Here is a 19,001-nt window from a genome sequence, read left to right as displayed (position 1 = left end):
GTCTTCGTGGGGTGGCACAAAAACTGATCAATCTGACGTCTGAAACACACTCTGGAACAGAGAATGCTGTGAGATGTGGTGACACCATCTCTGACTTATTTCCAGTTGTTACTGGGGTTTGTGGTGTGTACTGGTCCCCACACTTTTTAGCGCTTGTTTGGACTGGATTCTGGGGAGCATGTCGGAGAGATCAAGCTGCGGTGCATCGTTTGGGAATGTCAAGATCTCTGACCTTGATTTCGCAGATGATGTAGTCATCTTTGCAGAGACTCTCGATATCCTTTTGGGTGCCTTCAAAGTGCTGAATGAGGAGTTGGAGCCACTGGCATTACGGGTTTCCTGGGTCAAAACTAAGATCCAGGCTTTCAATGACATCTTGGATGCTGCTATCCTGTCTGTGTCTGTTTGTGGCAAGGATGTTGAGATCACGGAGAGATTCACTTACCATGGCAGTGATATTCATGTCTCTGCTGGCTGTGAGCCAGAGGTCAATGGATGTCTGGTCTCGGTCGGTCCTGGGGAGTCATGCATTCACTGGATCATGGGGTGTGGCGCTGCCGGTACCTGTGCAGGAGGATGAAAATCCAAGTGTTCAGGTCCTTGGTGCTTCCAGTCTTGCTCTATGGATGTGAGACTTGGACTCTGATTATGGATCTGAGACGGAGACTTAATTATTTTGGGACCAGGTCTCTTCGGAGAATCTTTGGATATCGCTGGTCGGACATCGTGTCCAACGAATGGTTGCTGAGAGAGACTCAAATGAGATTTGTTACCTGCATAGTCCGTGAGTGCCAAATGCGGCTGAATGAACATGTGGCTCGTTTTCCTGACGCTGATCCTGCTCACGAGATTCTCTCAGCGAGGGAGCCACGTGAGTGGAGGAGGCCACTGGGCTGACCACGTGCCTTGTGGTTGCAGCAGGTTGATCAGTATCCAAGGAGATGGGGATGGGCCAGGCATCTGCCTGGGGGATGGCCAAACGGAGGCCCCGGGAGTACCGGAGGAAAGTGGACATAACAATGTGCTTCTCCGGCGCATGCTCCCATTCCTGACCTGACCTGAAGATATGAGATGGTTGTGAACAGCTGTTTTGAAGACCTGGAGGGAAGAGTGGGATTGAAGAAAGTGTGGCAGTTTGTTCCAGAGGCAGGAAAAGAGAGGAATGAAAGAGTGAAGGTGAGCAGTGATTTGTGATTTTGGTAGTTTTACCAGGAAGGTGTTGTTGGCGGACCTTGAGCGCCCTGTAGAAATATGTAGGAGACAGATCACATACAGAGCGCGGGGTGTGGGGGTCTTTAAAGGCTGAGGTGGTGGATGAAAATACCGTTTGGACAATTCCCGGGTCAGACTTGGTCTGTGTGTCAAATGTGGTGGTTGACGGCCCAGCGGTCTTTGCAAAAAAACGCGAACATACAGACAGTCAGACAGATGACAAATTATATTTTTGAGATTATTATTATCCCAAATGCAGACAGGACAGCTGGATTGGTAATGCCCATCTGCAGCACAGAATGTTGCAAGATGAACCATAGGAGCTGCATCAAAACACCCAGACAAGTTGTAATATTGGAGCTCATTGACAAGCATATTATCAATCAAGGTATCCAGCTGCCAAATAAGTAAGCTCATGTACATTCTGTAAGCGAATGTGCAGTGAGGAAAGTAATGGGAGAGGGGGGAAACCAATCAACTTTTTTCATGATATAAATCTTCTAAGAAATGGCCATGGCATTCAATTTTAATTATAATTTTTAAAAATAGCACCGCAAAGCGGGCGTAACCCCTCAGCCCCTTGACGCAAACCAATTTCAAGATGGTGGCCATATTTAAAATCGCAGCACGCCCATTTTCGAAAGGATCCTTCCTCTCCTCAACCCCAACACACCCAGCAAAAATGGATTTAATCGGACAAGGCGTTCTCTTCGAAATCGACGGAAACCAATTTCAAGATGGCTGCCATGGAGGCCACATTGAAAATTGCAGCAAGCCCATTTTCGAAAGGAACCTTCCTCTACTCAACCCCAACATACCCTGCAAAAATGGATTTAATCGGACAAGGTGTTCTCCTCAGTCAGGTTATATCTGTGACCTGCAACAGGTACCATGTAAACCTGTACTAACCTGTTCCATGGTCGGGTTGTCGGTGACTAAACCGTCTCCCACACCAGGTTTTCTGGTGAGGAGGGGGTTTGGATATGGACACCCAGCAGGATTAAAAACAAAACCCGTCAAAGGGCGGAGGAGCTCCTTGTGAGCCAACGGCCATTCATATCTAGTGCCCAACTGTGTCTGCGGATGTCCTCCTGCAGTTGGGTTACTTTTTTATTAGGAGGTTGGTGGCAGAATTTGCACTCCGGCCACCGTAAAACGCTTCATTCCGCAAAACACAAAAACGCAAAAAAATCTGAAAACCCACTCCGTGGGAGTACCTCCTGCGCAGCTTCCCTTCGCAGGGCAGCTCACCGGATGATGGGATTGGGGCAAAGCCTTCGGGACCCCCAATCTTTGATGATAGGAGGGAAACCACGGGGTAACATCCCTGGGTCAGATTGCGGGAGAGTGTGTCGGAGTGGTGCTGAGGTGTCGTCTACCAGACGGCGATCTCCTTGGGTTAACCTGAGGCGGTCCCTTCGGGTGGGTGCCTAGAATGTCCTATCCCAAAGAGAGGATGATCACCTGTCTCTGTTATCATCTGAGCTCAAGCGTTTGGACATTGGGATTGCAGCTCTCTCTGAGGTTCGGAGACTGGATTGCGGCGAGATAATGGTGGGTGGTTACACCTACTATTCGTCTGGTCGCTCTGATGGATACCATACCCAAGGAGTTGCTGTAGCTGTGTCCAATAAGCTGACCCCAATGATAATTGAGGTAACACCGGTCAACGAGCGTATTATGAGATAAAGGATTCGTCACTCCTTAGGTGTCATTTCCATGGTATCTGTTTATGCTCCGACTGAGGCGAGTGATCTCACCATGAAGGATGCATTCTACGCCACGCTCGAGTCTGTGGTTGATCAGTGCTCCAGACGAGATACACTTCTCGTCCAGGGGGATTTCAATGCATCAACTGGAACTGATAGTGATGGTTATGAGACATGTGTTGGTCCCCATGGGTCAGGAACTACAAACCAGAATAGCACTAAGTTCCTTGACTTTGCAAGAAGTCATGGACTTAGGTTGGCTGGTTCATGGTTTCAGCGCCCACAAGCTCATCGCTGGACTTGGTATTCCAACGCTGGCGGTGTGGCAAAGGAGATTGTCCATGTCCTCATTGATGGTTGTTGGAGGATGATGCAGAACTGCAGGGTCTACCGGAGTGCTCAGTTCCTCAATACTGACCACAGGCTTGTTGTAGCAACTCTAAAGCTCAACCTTATATCCTGGAGAATGGTACCATCCTAGCCTAGGCTGGATGTTGGCAAGCTCAGGGATGAGAAAGTAGCTGAGGAGTTTGCGAACAGGCTGAGTGGACAATTGGGGGGTCTGGGTGAAATGAAAGCGAGAGAAGAACCTTCAGAGTTTAGGCTTTATTCCATTTGATTGGAGCCGCTTCTACGGGCACACCAGGAAATACAAACGCAGCATGGAGTACAAGCAGTAAGGTACACACGCGCAACTAATCACCGCAAAATAAATCAGTATTATATATCAATCAGTGTTCTCACCATTCAATGAGCACCAAGTGAGCCGGCGACATACAATGGCAATGCCCCAGGGACAAAACCCCGCGGCCGAGCCGACCCTCAGCTTTATCTCTTCTGTGCTCGAGCCGGGCATCATGTGATCACACGTCACGACCTTCCATTCACCACATTCTCCCCGCCTTTAAAATGTAACTAGAGGCCCAGCTAACGCACCATGATTACTTCAGCGCTACAGGAGTATACATTTCAAGCAACGCGAACTATCTAAACTACAGAAGCATACATGCCAAGCAGTGAGGATTATTTTGAGTTGTAGGAGCATGGTAATGAGCATCGATATATTATGTAACGAGCATATAGGAGCATGAGCATCGAGGATACCGATAATCCCCTTTACAGATTGAGTCGGCGAGGGGGTATTATTCGCCGGCCTCTCCGGGAGTAGATGGCGGTTTCACTTGAGGGAGGCTTCCGATCCTTTTGGTGAGCCTCGACTCGTGCCGGAGATGACTCCCCGATCGCCCCCGGGTGGAACGCGGTAGCTCCGCCGTCTCCCTTCTCGGGTAGAGTCCCTGGGGGAGAAACACCTGGGGAGGGAATATCAGAGGGAGGTGTGCCAGATGGTGGTGTACCGGCGGGGGGAGTACCTGAGGGAGCCAAATGACGAACCGACACGGTGGTCTCCCTGCCATCCGGGAGCCTGACGTGAGCGTATTCTGGATTAGTATCGATGAGCTCGACCCCTTCCACCAGGGGTTCATACTTGCTTTGTCGTACCGGGCGTTTCATGAACACTGTTCCGGGATGGGTTAGCCAGTTGGGCACCGATTGGCCGTCAACATAACGTCGTTGGTGAGTAAACATTCGGTCGTGAGGAGTCGCATTGGTGGACGTGCAGAGCAGAGAGCGTATGGAATTCAGAGCGTCGAGAAGGGTAACCTCCCACCGCTCGGGGCCCAGTCCTCTTGATTTCAACGCCAGAGTTACGGCTTTCCAAATAACTCCATTATAACGTTCCACCTGACCATTACCCTGTGGGTTGTAACCCGTCGTTCGACTAGTTGCTATGCCGTGCTCTAATAGGAACTGTTTCAGCCCGGCCGACATGAAACACGGCCCTCTGTCTGAATGTATGTACGAAGGTTTCCCAAACATAGCGAAGAGGTCAGACAGACATTTCACGACAGTGCCCGAGGTCATATCCGAGCACGGAAACGTGAAAGGGAACCTTGAATACTCATCAACAACAGTGAATATGTATCTGTTGTCTGTCTCGGTCGGCAGGGGCCCTTTGAAGTCAATGTTTAGTCTCTCGAAGGGAGAAGTGGCCTTGATCAGTCTGCCAGGAGCCGCGCCATAGAATCTGGGTTTTAGTTCAGCACAAACAGGGCATGAAGTATTCATTTGTTTAATATCTTCAATAGAATAGGGAAGGTTCTGTCTGCGTACGAAATGTGCCATTCTGGTTACCCCCGGGTGGCAAAGAGACACATGGAGGTCTTGCAAAGCCTGACTGATTACCGCCGAGCAGTAGACCCGCGAGAAGGTGTCTGCAGCAGGGTTTTCCCTCCCGGGCCGGTAAACAATGTCGTAACTATAGCAAGCTAGGTCTATCCGCCATCTCATAATTTTTTCATTCTTAATTTTCCCGTTATTTTTCCCATCAAACATGAATGCCACGGATCGTTGGTTCGTAACGAGCGTGAAGTGGTTTCCCAGCAAATAATGTCTCCATTTGCGCAGCGCTTCGACGATGGCGTACGCTTCCTTCTCTATCGCTGAGTGTCTCTGCTCGCTTCTAGAGAGAGTTCTCGAGAAGAACGCGACGGGTCTCCCAGACTGATTAAGCGTAGCAGCTATGGCGTGATCTGAAGCGTCGGTCTCCACCACAAAGGGCACCGAGCTATCGATCGATAAAACCACGGAATTACTGATATCGTCTTTGAGGTTGTGGAAAGCTGTCACAACAGCGGCATCTGGTGGAAAGTTTTTGCAATGCACTAGGGGATGTATTTTCTCGGAGTATTGCGAAATCCATCTCGCATAGTAAGCAAACATGCCGATCACCCGGCGCATCGTCTGCAGGTCCTGAGGTGGTGGTAGCTCACGGAGCGGGCGCAATCGTTCAGGATCAGGCTTAATTGTGCCGTCGGCTATTGTGTAGCCGAGAAGGTCAATTGACCTTGCCGAGAATACGCATTTCTCATAGTTGAGAGTCAGATTATATTTTCTAGTAATGCTCAAGAATCTGTCCAGATTCATATCATGTTCCCCCTGATCCCTACCGCACACTGTGACATTGTCCACGTAAACAAAAGTGTCTTTGAGGTTTTCATCTGAAATGATGTCGTCCATAACTCGTTGGAAGCAAGCTACTCCATTCGTGACACCGAATGGTATCCTTCTGAACTGGTAGAGGCACCTCCCTGCCTGGAATGCGGTGTAAGGTTTGTCTTCCTCTCGGATGGGAATTTGGTGATAGGCGCTTCGCAAGTCGATGGTGCTGAATATCTTATAATTGGCCACGCGTTCGACCATCTCGTCTATGCGCGGCAGGGGGTAGGCATCGAGTTGGGTAAAGCGATTGACCGTTTGGGAATAATCGACAACCATTCGTTTCTTATGGTTCTTACTGCTGGTTACTAACACCTGTGCGCGCCATGGCGAATCGCTCGGTTCTATAATTCCTTCTACCAGTAATCGCTTGGTTTCTGAAGTGATGAAATTCATGTCAGCAGTGGTATATCGCCGCGATTTGATCGCTATCGGTTTGCAGACCGGCGACAGGTTAGCGAACAGCTGGGGGGACGTCACCTCCGCGGTGGTCAACGCATTTAAAATTAGACGAGGTTTGCTTCCTCCAAAGGGTATTTCGACGCTCGTGTGCTGCTTGAGGACATTATGACCCAGAATTACGTCTGCGCACAAATCATGAAGCACCAGTACCCTTACATCCCGATGCGTGTACCCTTTTACGTCCAATTCAACATTGCAGTACCCTCGTACGCGGGATTGTAGTGAGGTGGCGGCCATGCATACCGTATTGTCTGTCGGGTGGATTATCCATTTCCTGCCCTTCACTAGCGAGCTGTTGACGAAACTTTCAGAGCTACCGGTATCAATCAGTGCCTCAGTCATATGCCCGTTAATTCGTACGTTGATGATAGCCTTGGATAGATTCCCCGGGGAGGCTGCAGTTAATTTATTTTGTGAGTAGAGAGCCGCAGAAGTGGGTTTATTTCTCCTTAGAGTAGATTTACATACCCTGGCATAATGCCCTTTCTTGTCGCAATTCATGCATGTGGCATCTCTGGCGGGGCATTTTTGACGAGGGTGCCTTTTGTACCCACAAAAGAAGCATTTACCAACCGGAGCAGTTGCTGAGGAGTTTGACGTGGCCTGGGTATCCGGCTCCTCGGGTGTTTCTCCATCCCCTATGTCTGGCTGTGTCTGTGCCAGTGGGGTTCCATGGGTTCCCATCGTAGCAGCGTTCATTAGCAGCATCGGTGTCCCAAATGACTCAGATTGCTGCTGAGCCGTATCCATCGCTCGAGCCTGATCGACTACCTTGTCAAGAGTGGGTTGCGCTTTCTCTAGTAAGCGTTGCCGTATGTGGGCTGATCTGAGTCCTTGGATGAATGCCTCCCGTGTCGCTTCCTTTCGGTGTTCCTCGGCGCTTACGGCCCGGAAGCTGCCGTCTTTTCCCAGCTGATTCAGAGCTTGCAGGAACTGATCGATTGTCTCCCCGGCTGCTTGCTTGCGTGTGTTGAGAAGATGTCGTATGTATACCTCGTTCTTGCGCTTCACGTAGAGCGCCTGCAGCACGTCGATCGCTGCTTCGTAAGTGTCGCACTCCGAGAAGAGCCTGTACACGCTGGGCGAGACATGATTCACGAGAGCGGCAAATTTGTCAGCTCCCTCCTCGATGATGGTCAGATAGTGTGAGAAGGAACAGAACCAATGCGACCATTTCATTTCTGCGTCAGTCGCGTTTGGGTCTGCGTCGAACCTCTCTGGTTTGTAGATCTTGTCCATCGTTAGTTGAGAGAGCCGAGAAAACCAAATGGAATAAATTGAAATGAAAGCGAGAGAAGAACCTTCAGAGTTTAGGCTTTATTCCATTTGATTGGAGCCGCTTCTACGGGCACACCAGGAAATACAATCGCAGCATGGAGTACAAGCAGTAAGGTACACACGCGCAACTAATCACCGCAAAATAAATCAGTATTATATATCAATCAGTGTTCTCACCATTCAATGAGCACCAAGTGAGCCGGCGACATACAATGGCAATGCCCCAGGGACAAAACCCCGCGGCCGAGCCGACCCTCAGCTTTATCTCTTCTGTGCTCGAGCCGGGCATCATGTGATCACACGTCACGACCTTCCATTCACCACACTGGGCACTTTGAGGGGTCCTGAAGAGTTGTGGAGTGCCTTCAAGACCACCATCCTTGATGTTGCCGGTGGATGTCTTGGAACTCACCGCAAGGCAAAGAAGAATTTTGTCTCCCAAAGGACACTGGATACCATTGACCAGAGTCGCAGGGCCAAGCTGAATGGCAGAGCTGAGCTGTTCAGGGAGCTGAGGGGTAAAACTGTACGTGCACCGAGGGTGGACAAGGAGGCCTATGTGCGAGGAATCTCTGAGGGGGTAGAGCATCACCTGTGGACAGGTGATTCTCATCCCGCTTACAGGGGAATTCGCGCATTGCATTCATCCAAGCCCATCCCTCGGAGCACTGCAGTTAGAGCAGAGAGTGGTAGGCTCTTGACAGAGGAGTCTGAAGTGAAGGCCCGCTGGGCTGGTTACTTTGAGCGGTTGTACCCGGCTGATCCCCCAGCTGTCGAGTTAGACATCAAGGGTGTCACAATCCCTATTGCTGACCCACGAATCAACTGTGGTTCACCTTCGCTTGTGGAAACACGGGCTGCGGTGAACCCGTTGAAACGGGGCAAAGCTCCAGGGATCTGTGGCATCCATGCTGAACTTCTCAAGGCTGGTGGAAATGCTGCACTCGTGTCGTTGCATGCAGTTTTGTGCTCTGCCTGGAACACAGGCATCATCCCAACTGATTGGAAGAGGGGCCTTGTTGTTCCTCTCTGGAAAGGGAAGGGTGATCACCAAGACTGCAACAACTACCGAGGGTGACGCTGCTCTCAGTGCCGGGCAAGGTCTTTGCTCGGATAATTATTGATAGGGTTCGCCACCATCTGCTTGAGCACCAGCGTCCAGAGCAGTCAGGCTTTACACCAAAGAGGTCAACGATTGACCGTATCCTTGCTCTTCGTGTCCTCACCGAACGCAGACGAGAGTTTCGGCAGGGGCTGCTTGCAGCCTATGTTGATCTCTGCAAAGCGTTCGATTCAGTGAATCGGGATGTCCTCTGTAGGATTCTTGGTCTTCGTGGGGTGCCACCAAAACTGATCGATCTGATGTCTGAACTCTACTCTGGTACTGAGAGTGCTGTGAAGTGTGGTGGTACCATCTCTGACTTATTTCCAGTTGTTACTGGAGTTCGTCAGGGGTGTGTACTGGCCCCCACACTTTTCAGCACTTGTATGGACTGGATTTTAGGGAGGATGTCGGAGAGATCAAGCTGCGGTGCATCGTTTGGGAATGTCAAGATCTCGGACCTTGATTTTGCAGATGATGCAGTCATCTTTGCGGAGACTTTAGATATCCTTTTGGGGGCCCTCGAGGTGCTGAATGAGGAGTCGGAGCCCTGAGATTACGGGTTTCTTGGGTCAAAACTAAGATCCAGGCTTTCAGTGACATCTTGGATGCTGCTGTCCTGTCTGTGTTTATTTGTGGTGAGGATGTTGAGGTCGTGGAGAGATTCACTTACCTTGGCAGTGATATTCATGTCTCTGCTGGCTGTGAGTCAGAGGTCAATAGACGTCTGGGTCGGGCCTGGGGAGTCATGGATTCGCTGGATCATGGGGTGTGGCGCTGCCGGTACCTGTGCGGGAGGACGAAAGTCCGAGTCTTCAGGTCCTTGGTACTTCCAGTCTTGCTCTATGAATGGGAGAGTTGGACTCAAACCAAGGATCTGAGACAGAGACTTAATTCCTTTGGTACCAGGTCTCTTCGGAGAATCCTTGGCTCTCGCTTGTCGGATTTTGTGTCCAACGAGAGGTTGCTGAGAGAGACTCAGATGAGATTTGTTGCCTGCATAGTCCGTGAGCGTCAGTTGCGGCTGTATGGACATGTGGCTCGTTTTCCTGACACTGATCCTGCTCACCAGATTCTCTCAGCGAGGGAGTCTCATGAGTGGAGGAGGCCAGTGGGTCGACCACGTGCCTCGTGGTTGCAGCAGGTTGACCATCATCTCAAGGAGATGGGGATGGGCCTGGCATCTGCCTGGGGGATGGCCAGACGGAGGCCCCTGGAGTACTGGCGGAAAGTGGATGCAGTGAAGCGCTCTTCTGGCACATGCTCCCATACCTGACCCTGACCTGGCGTTCTCCTCAAAATTGACGGAAACCAAAATTTGACGGACGCCCGAACACCGAAGTAAGATATTTGACCTCTGTTACCTTTAAAATTGGTCAAATCAAAAACCCGGGTTATATATCATGTATCCTCATCAGATATACCTGTGATAAAAATTTGGCGATGATCCAGCCATTCGTTCAGGAGAAATAGCCATTTCTAGGTTTTCAGTTTTGGCCCCCTGGTGGCCTAGCCGAGAATCAAATTGCGCTCATTATCGAAAGGAACCTTCCTCCACCCAGCCCCAACACACACTGCAAAAATGGATTTAATCGGACAAGGTGTTCCCCTAGAAATCGACAGAAACCAATTTCAAGATGGCTGCCATGGAGGCCACATTGAAAATCGCAGCACGCCCATTTTTGAAATGAACCTTCCTCAACGCAACCCCAAGACACCCTGCAAAAATGGATTTAATCGGACAAGGCGTTCTCCTCGAAATCGAAGGAAACCAATTTCAAGATGGCTGCCATGGAGGCCACATTGAAAATCGCAGCGCACCCATTTTCGAAATGAACCTTCCTCTCCTCAACCCCAACGCACCCTGCACAAGTGGATTAAATCGGACAAGGCGTTCTCAAAATCGACGGAAACCAATTTCAAGATGGCTGCCATGGAGGCCACATTGAAAATCGCAGCACCCATTTTCAAAAGGAAACTTCCTCTACTCAACCCCAACACCCCCTGCAAAAATGGATTTAATCGGACAAGGTGTTCTCCTCGAAATCGACGGAAACCAATTTCAAGATGGCTGCCATGGAGGCCACATTGAAAATCGCAGCGCGCCCATTTTCGAAAGGAACCTTCCTCTACTCAACCCCAACACACCCTGCAAAAATGGATTTAATCGCACTAGGCGTTCTCCTCGAAATCGACAGAAACCAATTTCAAGCGGGCTGCCATGGAGGCCACATTGAAAATCGCAGCGCGCCCATTTTCGAAAGGAACCTTCCTCTACTCAACCCCAACACACCCTGCAAAAATGGATTTAATCGGACAAGGCGTTCTCCTCGAAATTGACGGAAAACAAAAGTTGAGAGATGGACGGACGGACGCCCGGACAACGCCTGTGACGACAATACCCCTTTTTCAGCCCAATGCGGGCTGAGGGGTAAAAAGAACTCAAGAATACAGGGTACATGCTTTTTAATCCAACCAACCCATGGCTGCATAATTAAGCCCCAGCATGAGTTGAAACCGGCTTTCATGGAGGGTTTGATCACCGAAGCAGCAGAGCTAGTGGGATAATATTTTGTGTCCATTCAATCACCTGCTTTAGGGTGATTGTTACCCCATGACTGCGACAACGTCAAAAGTCATCATCGCTTTCCGTATGCTGCTGAGGGGCCCGTGCTCTGCGTGGTCGCACGGCGTTCATCACGAGTTCGGAATCATTGTCGACCATGGTGGAATAAGGTGCTTCATTCTCCCCTTCCTTTTTCTTGCCACCATCTCCATCCGAATCGATTTCACAATTGCTTGCAGAGCCACTCCCCTGCGGAGAGAACGCACACTCTCCTGAAGGCTCACCTCAACTTACCTTATCAAATGAAAAAAATACAAGCATGAATGCAAGTATTAAATGGTGTTCACCCTATCCTCTCATCGCTATCACCCAATCATACATCAACCACAATGGTCATTTTCGTCAGACTGTGTTACACTGACATCTCTCTCATCCTGCTTTCTCAGTACATCTTAATAACCAACCCACATTGTTTGAACATTATGAGGAATAAAAGTAAAATGAGGAAACGTGTGTTGATAGAAATTTACGACAGTGTCACTGGGATCTTTTTGCAATTCCTAAAACCAAAAACGAGATTTGAAGCATTTCCTCTGAACGAATGTCACACCAAGTTCGTCGGGAATAAGGGTCAGCACTTCACAACAGCCAAGCATACCTTTGTATGCTTTGGCACCCTGCACCATCGCTCATGGCTTTCTTGCGAGAAGCTTGGTGATATTTTATTGCACTTTGTGAACAACCAGTCCATCTTTAGACTGTGCCGTGGCCACCATTTTCAGACAGAGGCCGGGTACAACAAAAAAATTCACATCTGTGAATTATTTACAGAGGATGATCGAATTATAAAACTGCAGAGAGGGAAGTACTCACTTGTACATTCTGTACCGCTTGAGCACAAGATTAACGGCCTTGTATTACAAATACTTTTATGGGTTTTTTAACTGCCACAGTGGTTGCACCGAGGCCCTTCAAAGTGATAGTTTTGCATTAAGTTGACTATGTGCAAGCTTGGGTGTCAGTATAAGGCTGTGAACTCAAAGCTCGATGCTGCAGTGGTACATACATCGTTGTTGTCATCTGCGTCACTGCCATTCATGGTACCAAATACATGCGCCCTCATTCCTGCATGGTGTTATGGAGGATGTAAAAGCAGCAAGCAGAGCAAGGGGAGATGGAAGATAAAAGGACAAAATGTGATAAGTAAAATAAATAAAATAAAATGGAAAAAAAGACATTCAAAACAAATCAAGATATAATCTGAGGGGGTCGTCATTGTTTGCATGTAGCATGGGGCTGTGGGTTTGCATCAGTCCTCACAGAAGAGCAATGGGGTTGCTGATGCAGTATCTCCTGAAACCTACACCTACCCTGAACCTATCCTGAGCAGGAATTTGTATTTTGTTCAGGGTGTCGGTGATAACTCGCCTCCTCTTCACAAAAGACACCACAGGATATTTTACAACCATCAACTAATGTTGACAGAAATGACACCTAGTTTAATGTACATCTGAGGAATGGGGCACACATTGAAGCTTCTCCCTGCATGCGAAATACCATAATGACACTTTAAGGCTCGGCTGAGATTCAAACCCAGGGGAGGAAGAAGAAGAAGAAAAAGAAGAAGAACAACAACAACAACTCCCTTTGTGTCTTCAGACGCATCGGGTTGCTGAGGCAGTTTTTCCCAAGTGGCTAGGGGGAACAATCCTGGACAGGTTTCCACTCTCACGGAAGACACTCAAATGGCTTATTTCCCAGAGTTGGTACTCCTTTTGCTGACCTCGGAGGATGACAGGCTGAGTTCACCCACCTGATGTTATGTGATGGCACGACGGGGGCTCTAACGTATAACCCTAAGGGCTTAAGCGAGCCACCTTAACCGTTAAGCCAACACTAAGCTCAGACAGCTCAGAAGCGAGTGCGTAAACCACTTGGCCATCCGAGACGGTTTAGGAAAGTGAACAATCTTGGGAATAGAATGAAATAAATGGGATGCAGAGGAAGAGAAACAAAATGCATTGGAAAACAATGATGAATGGAGGATTAAAAAACAAAAACAGATATGCAGGACTACATCAATGTTTGTTCTCACGATGATGTCCTCGTCTTTTTGGTTGGGAGACTATCAACTCCTCGTGCCGTTCGTCTTGCTGATCCTCAGCACTGTCCTCATCAAATTCAATCTCAGAGTCTTCATCTTCTGATGGAAGAAAATTGTAGATGAGACATTTTACAAACTTGCCAAGAGATCATCTCGGCCAAGACTTTGATGTGACAAATGGCCCACCTGAGCCCATGAGCAGCTGTTTCTCCTCATTTCGGAGTTTGTTCTGCATGAGATGTAAAACTCCTTCAGTTTCCTGAGGAACAAAAAATAAAAATAAAAACGAAGCAAGAGTAAAGTATCAGGAAAATCACATTTATAACCATCATAATGCAAGATAGATTCAGTTACGCTGATAAGTGAAAGGCACTTTTTATCAACAGAAGAAAATTAAACTGTAGGGAGGCAATTAATAAAATGCATCATCAAGGCTCAAATTAATAGCCAGTCAATCATGACCTCATCAATAGAATGACCTCATCGGCATTACAAAATAAACAAGACTGAGTATTTAACAATGCAAAACCTTGTTGGGGCATGCAGATTACAATACATCTGAGAATGAACAATCTATATATTAATACTGAAGGACCAATTTTGTGTTTCTCCTCGCAGTCGCATCACGTTTTTCTCGGTACTGTGACCTGGACTGAAAGAAACTTCGTACCTGTAAGAGTGCATCGCACATAGTGGCAATAGTCAAACTTCAACTCTGAAGCAGAATAAACACTTTTCGTTTTACATTCGTTTACATGGCGACGTGTGACGTCACCGCTGAGAGGCGTAATGACGTCATGATATCATCGGTCATTCGTTGACGTCATCACGTCTGTCGTCGACAGACCGTCAACGCTGAGAGGTGTAATTCCACTCCTCGAAAATAGTGTCTTATATGTAAAACCCTCTTCTGCACATACTGACTACCTCAGAATGTGAATTTGACACGAAAAATGTGACAAGAATCGTTGTATCGATATATTAATACTGAAGGACCAATTTTGTGATCCTCCGAGCGGTCGCGTCACATTTTTCTCGGTACTGTGACCTGAGAAGTTTTGACACGGTGTTCGAACGTCAAAGTAGACACGTGCACAAATCAGGGGACTTCTTCACAAGGAGTAGTGTACACCAAAAATGTCGTGTACAAGGACGTTTTGTACGCCTCATTAGGTAAGGCCATGGAGTACATCGACTGGGATCCGGCTCTTACAAGAGCCGCCACTGGCTGTCATATTGGGCTCGTGGAACGGAATCCGTCTGTGACAGGGTTTCGGCTAGTCTATATTAATGTAGATCTGTTTGTGGACTCACACAGTCACACCCTCACTGACAAACAGACGAATTACACACAGTCCTTTCAGGAACGGGTGAGGCTAACGATGTAAAATGCATACTGTTGCGGATCTGGAAGCCATGAGCACACAACATTCAGGTCCTATAGCTCAGTTATTTCGATAAGTGAATGTGGATAGATAGCTCCCCTTTCCCTAGTCTAATGGGTGAATAAATGTAAATTTGTGTGTGAGTTACTTTGACAGTCAGGGTTTTCTTTTATTTTACACGACCAACGATAACAACACCAACGATAACAACAACACCAATGATGACAACACCAACGATAACTAGAACACCAATGAAAACCCTCTGCTCCCGGCATTCTCCGTGCGCTCGCTGAAATGCGGGTGTGTTCAGAATGCATTCGCGAACTGAATTCCATTCCCCAATATGGACCCGAATCGAATCGCTTGGCTGCGCCCCAAGAAATGGAATGTGACAGCCCCCACCCAACGATGAGCAAACTGAATTCCATTCGCTAATATAGACATGAATCAGCTCGCTTGGGCACTCCAAAAAATGGGATGCGACAGCCCCCACCCAATGATGAGTGAATTGAATTCCATTCCCTAATATGGACATGAATCCGCTCGCTTTGGGACTCCAAGAAATGGGATGCGACAGCCCCACCGACGGCGAACAAGTGACGCCAGAAGCGAGCCGAGCCCGAAAGGGATAAGAATGGAACGGAGAGACAGAAGTGGGCTGTTCTGGGTTCTTGTTCTTGGTTCTTGTTTGGTGGTTGTTCGGAGAGCACAGAAGGTGGTTGGTGGTTCTTCGGTTGAATCGACTCAGTGGATTGTGAAGCATCGGCGCCTCGTCTTCACCAGCGCGTGTTCTGGAGCCCGAAAGGATCCGCCGGAGCTCGGGAGGCTCATCGCGGCTCCCCGGTGTCTGGATTTGGCTCGCCTCTCGCTGGTGCCCGGTGCGAATCAGCTCGAAGACCACACGAGGTGGATAGGTCCGAGGCAGGTTCTGGTCTTCAGGTCACCTCTCCATCCGAGCTGGAGGCCTTAATAAAGACCACTTTGGGTCCGAATCGTGTGTGTGTTTGTGTGTGTGTGTGTGTGTGTGTTTGTGGCGCCAGTCGGCCAAGGCCTTAGTTATTTAATAACTTGGTTTACGGATCCGTCGACGGTATATTTGCCGAAATGAAATCTACTCCATAAATGGCAGTCCTTCTGTCTGTTTGTCTGTCTGTTTGTTTGTAACCAATAAGCTCCTAGACCAGTGAACCGATCTTGATGAAGCTTTACACACATATAGACCTAACATTCAGCTCTAGGATGCGCTAAGTGGCTTTCCATAAAAATTCCTGGAGGGTGGTTTAATGTGATGTTATTTTCGAATAGTGCGCCAGCGTATTAATCGTAAGAAAGGCTTCATGGTTGAAAACGCTAGGGTTTTTTGAAATACAAAATGTTCGTATTCGTTGACTTTTTAAACATACACATTCTCCTCCTGTTATAACAGCTTTGAAACCCGAAACATTATGCCACTGCGAAAGCGAACAAATTTGAATTCTCGAACTGCACGTGCACGGCAACAGCGACAGAGGCGTTCAGAGGTATGCCGTTTCATAATACACGTCTCCCAATTCTTACTTCAAGAACAGTTATAATTTTGACGTAAATTTTGACGTAGTTGGAGCTCACAAGTGAAATCGCAAATCCTTTTGTTCTTCAGGAGACGTGGCCTTAATCTTGCCAAACCTGTCTTTTCCCACGGCCAACTGTATGTAGGTTGTTCAAGAGTTGGTAACCCAAATAATTTGTTCATTTATGCACCACAAGGCAAGACAACGAATGTAGTTCACCATGAGGCTCTTCAAAACTAATAAGTTATCGTTTCATGTGTTCGGAAATCTACCTATTTGCTCTTTTACATGTCCATCTGCCCCGCATAACGGGTATGTGTTAATCTATTCGTTATTCGGTTTAACTGTAAATATCCCATGGCAACCTTTTCGTCACTTAACTGCTGATAAATGTTTAACCTATTTGTTCTATGTGTACCATTTGCCATTTTTGTTAACGTTTTTTTTTTGGGAACCATCCATTTAGCGTAGAATAAGCTAATTGAGGTGAATGTATCGATACTTGTGGGTTAACCAAGCGGCTCTTCAAGCAGTTCGACGATCACACCCGTGAACAGGCCGATAGCTATGCCATCGACACCTTCGCTTTGACATCACTATGTTTTGCAACACTACACAACAGTGTCCAGATAAAAGGATACATACAACTAAGAGTGAAGTTGGATTTGAAAGTTAATGCAACACGGCCCTCTTTAGGGCCCCACTTCTAATTGTTACACCACTTCTTTTGATGAGTTCTTTTGTGGTTTTTTCAGGTGTGTTTGGGATGGTTTCATTGAATTTTTCAGTGAGTGTCTCAGTTTAAAAGGCGGCTAGCTGATGAAGGGAAGTATAGGAAGTGCTCCAAGAACAAGATATTTCAACCAAGAAGCACTAAGTGTTTTTCACATTAAACTTTAAAACCTAACCATTCACTGCACCACTATATTTACCAGTTGCGACGACAATGATTGCTCCCTCGGCGTCACCCCATAAAAGAAGCCTTCCTAGTTTTCTCCATACAACTAATGCCTCAGTCTAACGAGCGTGAGGAAAATAGGCAATTAGTCTTACCAGCAAATTTCCCGGGTATTACCGGGTACTTCAGCTAGTATAAATATAAAACACATTTTTAGCCTTTTATATTTATACATTTTCCTCCGAAGGTGCAAAAGTTTCAAAACCCAAAATGTAAACGTCGGCATTTATTTTCAAAATATAATTTCATGCGCGCGCAACAAAATGCCGAGTCACCTTTAACCAAATTGCGCAGTAGTCTTCGGTCATGGTGTCTGAGCAGTGGCCAGCGTGCTTCAGATTGACTGTGGTTTTTGGGGCGAAAGCGATTGTTAAGAAGTATGTCAGCGGTATAAATTCGAGTGACTGTATTGGTGATTTAATCACGCAACATCTTGACGTCGAATATTATGGCCGAACTATTGCATCAATTCAGTGCAGCAGCAGAGATGATTTGCAGGCTACTCTCGATTGTGCGATTTTGTTTCCGTCGAAAGCTGTTCGTGTTGAAAGATTTCGGTGCCAAGTATGTCAAAGTTTCCCTGCGAGATGCTGATATTCAGCCTTCAACGGACCAGAAATCAGCCTTTGATGTGCTCGTGGGGATGGGGAGACAGTACAATCAGATGCCCACTGAAAAGTAAGAGCAGGTTATGGCTCTGATTGACCGTTTTGAGCGTGTTGACTCCTAGCAGACACCTTTTTTAATCATATCCAGCACTATGCACTGGTGTGCACGCACACATCTACGACTTGGACAGTAATTTTCTCAGCATTGTTTCCATTTGTTTGATGATCCAACAAGTTTCTATAAGAAAAATGCCAGACTATATTGTAAAAACAAGTTTTAATCCTTCTTTATTGTTTTTCACATCAGATGATACAGTGAACATGGGCATCCTGCATTTGAATGGTCTTCCATCTTCAATGTTTTCTTAGATCCTTCTGGTCCAGGATTTATATTTATTCCCCCCCCCCACCTACCCTTGTCTTTTTCCATTGAACATCCAAAAAAAAATCATAAAAATATATAATTTCCAAAAATTGAAATTATATTTATATTTATATTTCGACCTACCGACCCTACATTTTAGCTGAAGAACTACATAAACCAAGTTATAAAATAACTAAGGCCTAAGTAATGAATTGTTAAGTGCCTTGCTTTGCATACGTGCTTATCAATATTCGGATAACTCTGCCGTTACGTGCTCCCCTCATTTCCCTATTGTTAATAAATATCCCCATTTGTGAAATGTATCAGCTCGTTTGTGTCCTTTCCTCCATTGGCTTAGCGTGCTGCGTGTTGGAAAATTAGCAAGGCCATTGTGCCGCCGTAAGGGGACATTTGGACCGATGGAAGCTCGGTGGCCATCCGCTCGGGCCGCACACGGTTCGAGTACGCTAGCGTCTCGTTCCGTACGGGTGCCGTCGAGGGTGTGGGGACTCGGTAAATTGCCACTTGGATCTCTAGGTATTTTGAAAATTGGCAAATAACCCTGTACCATGTGGTAGAAATATTGACGCTTCACGGTCCGACAAGGGACACGTACTTTTCGGAGTTTTCCGAAAAGATACGATCG

The 19,001-nt window shown here is 47.4% G+C and overlaps 1 protein-coding gene and 1 long non-coding RNA gene across 9 annotated transcripts in view; one reads left to right on the top strand and one right to left on the bottom strand.

The window, feature by feature from the left end:
• LOC147012072 (uncharacterized) overlaps window positions 1–19,001 on the top strand; it is a 99,155-nt gene that overhangs the window by 8,636 nt on the left and 71,518 nt on the right. The gene's annotated exons all lie outside the window — the stretch shown is intronic.
• The window catches only part of IFT38 (intraflagellar transport 38), a 119,598-nt gene continuing 111,868 nt past the window's right edge, over window positions 11,272–19,001 (bottom strand). For 6 of the 7 annotated variants that reach the window (XM_085858252.1, XM_085858254.1, XM_085858255.1 and 3 more), the window contains 4 exons: window positions 13,677–13,749; window positions 13,482–13,589; window positions 12,453–12,511; window positions 11,272–11,635 (listed from right to left, as the gene is read on the bottom strand). In XM_085858252.1, coding sequence (XP_085714378.1) covers window positions 11,450–11,635; window positions 12,453–12,511; window positions 13,482–13,589; window positions 13,677–13,749 — 426 coding nt within the window. In that variant the 3' untranslated portion in view covers window positions 11,272–11,449. The remainder of the gene's footprint in view (window positions 11,636–12,452; window positions 12,512–13,481; window positions 13,590–13,676; window positions 13,750–19,001) is intronic. The other variant, XM_085858249.1, reaches the window with a different exon arrangement.

The sequence above is a fragment of the Eptatretus burgeri genome, chromosome 15, assembly GCF_056783735.1.
Source record: "Eptatretus burgeri isolate ZD-2024b chromosome 15, Ebu_testis_v1, whole genome shotgun sequence".
In the NCBI taxonomy this organism is placed as follows: Eukaryota; Metazoa; Chordata; class Myxini; order Myxiniformes; family Myxinidae; genus Eptatretus; species Eptatretus burgeri.
This window is presented reverse-complemented; position numbering and strand designations above follow the sequence as displayed.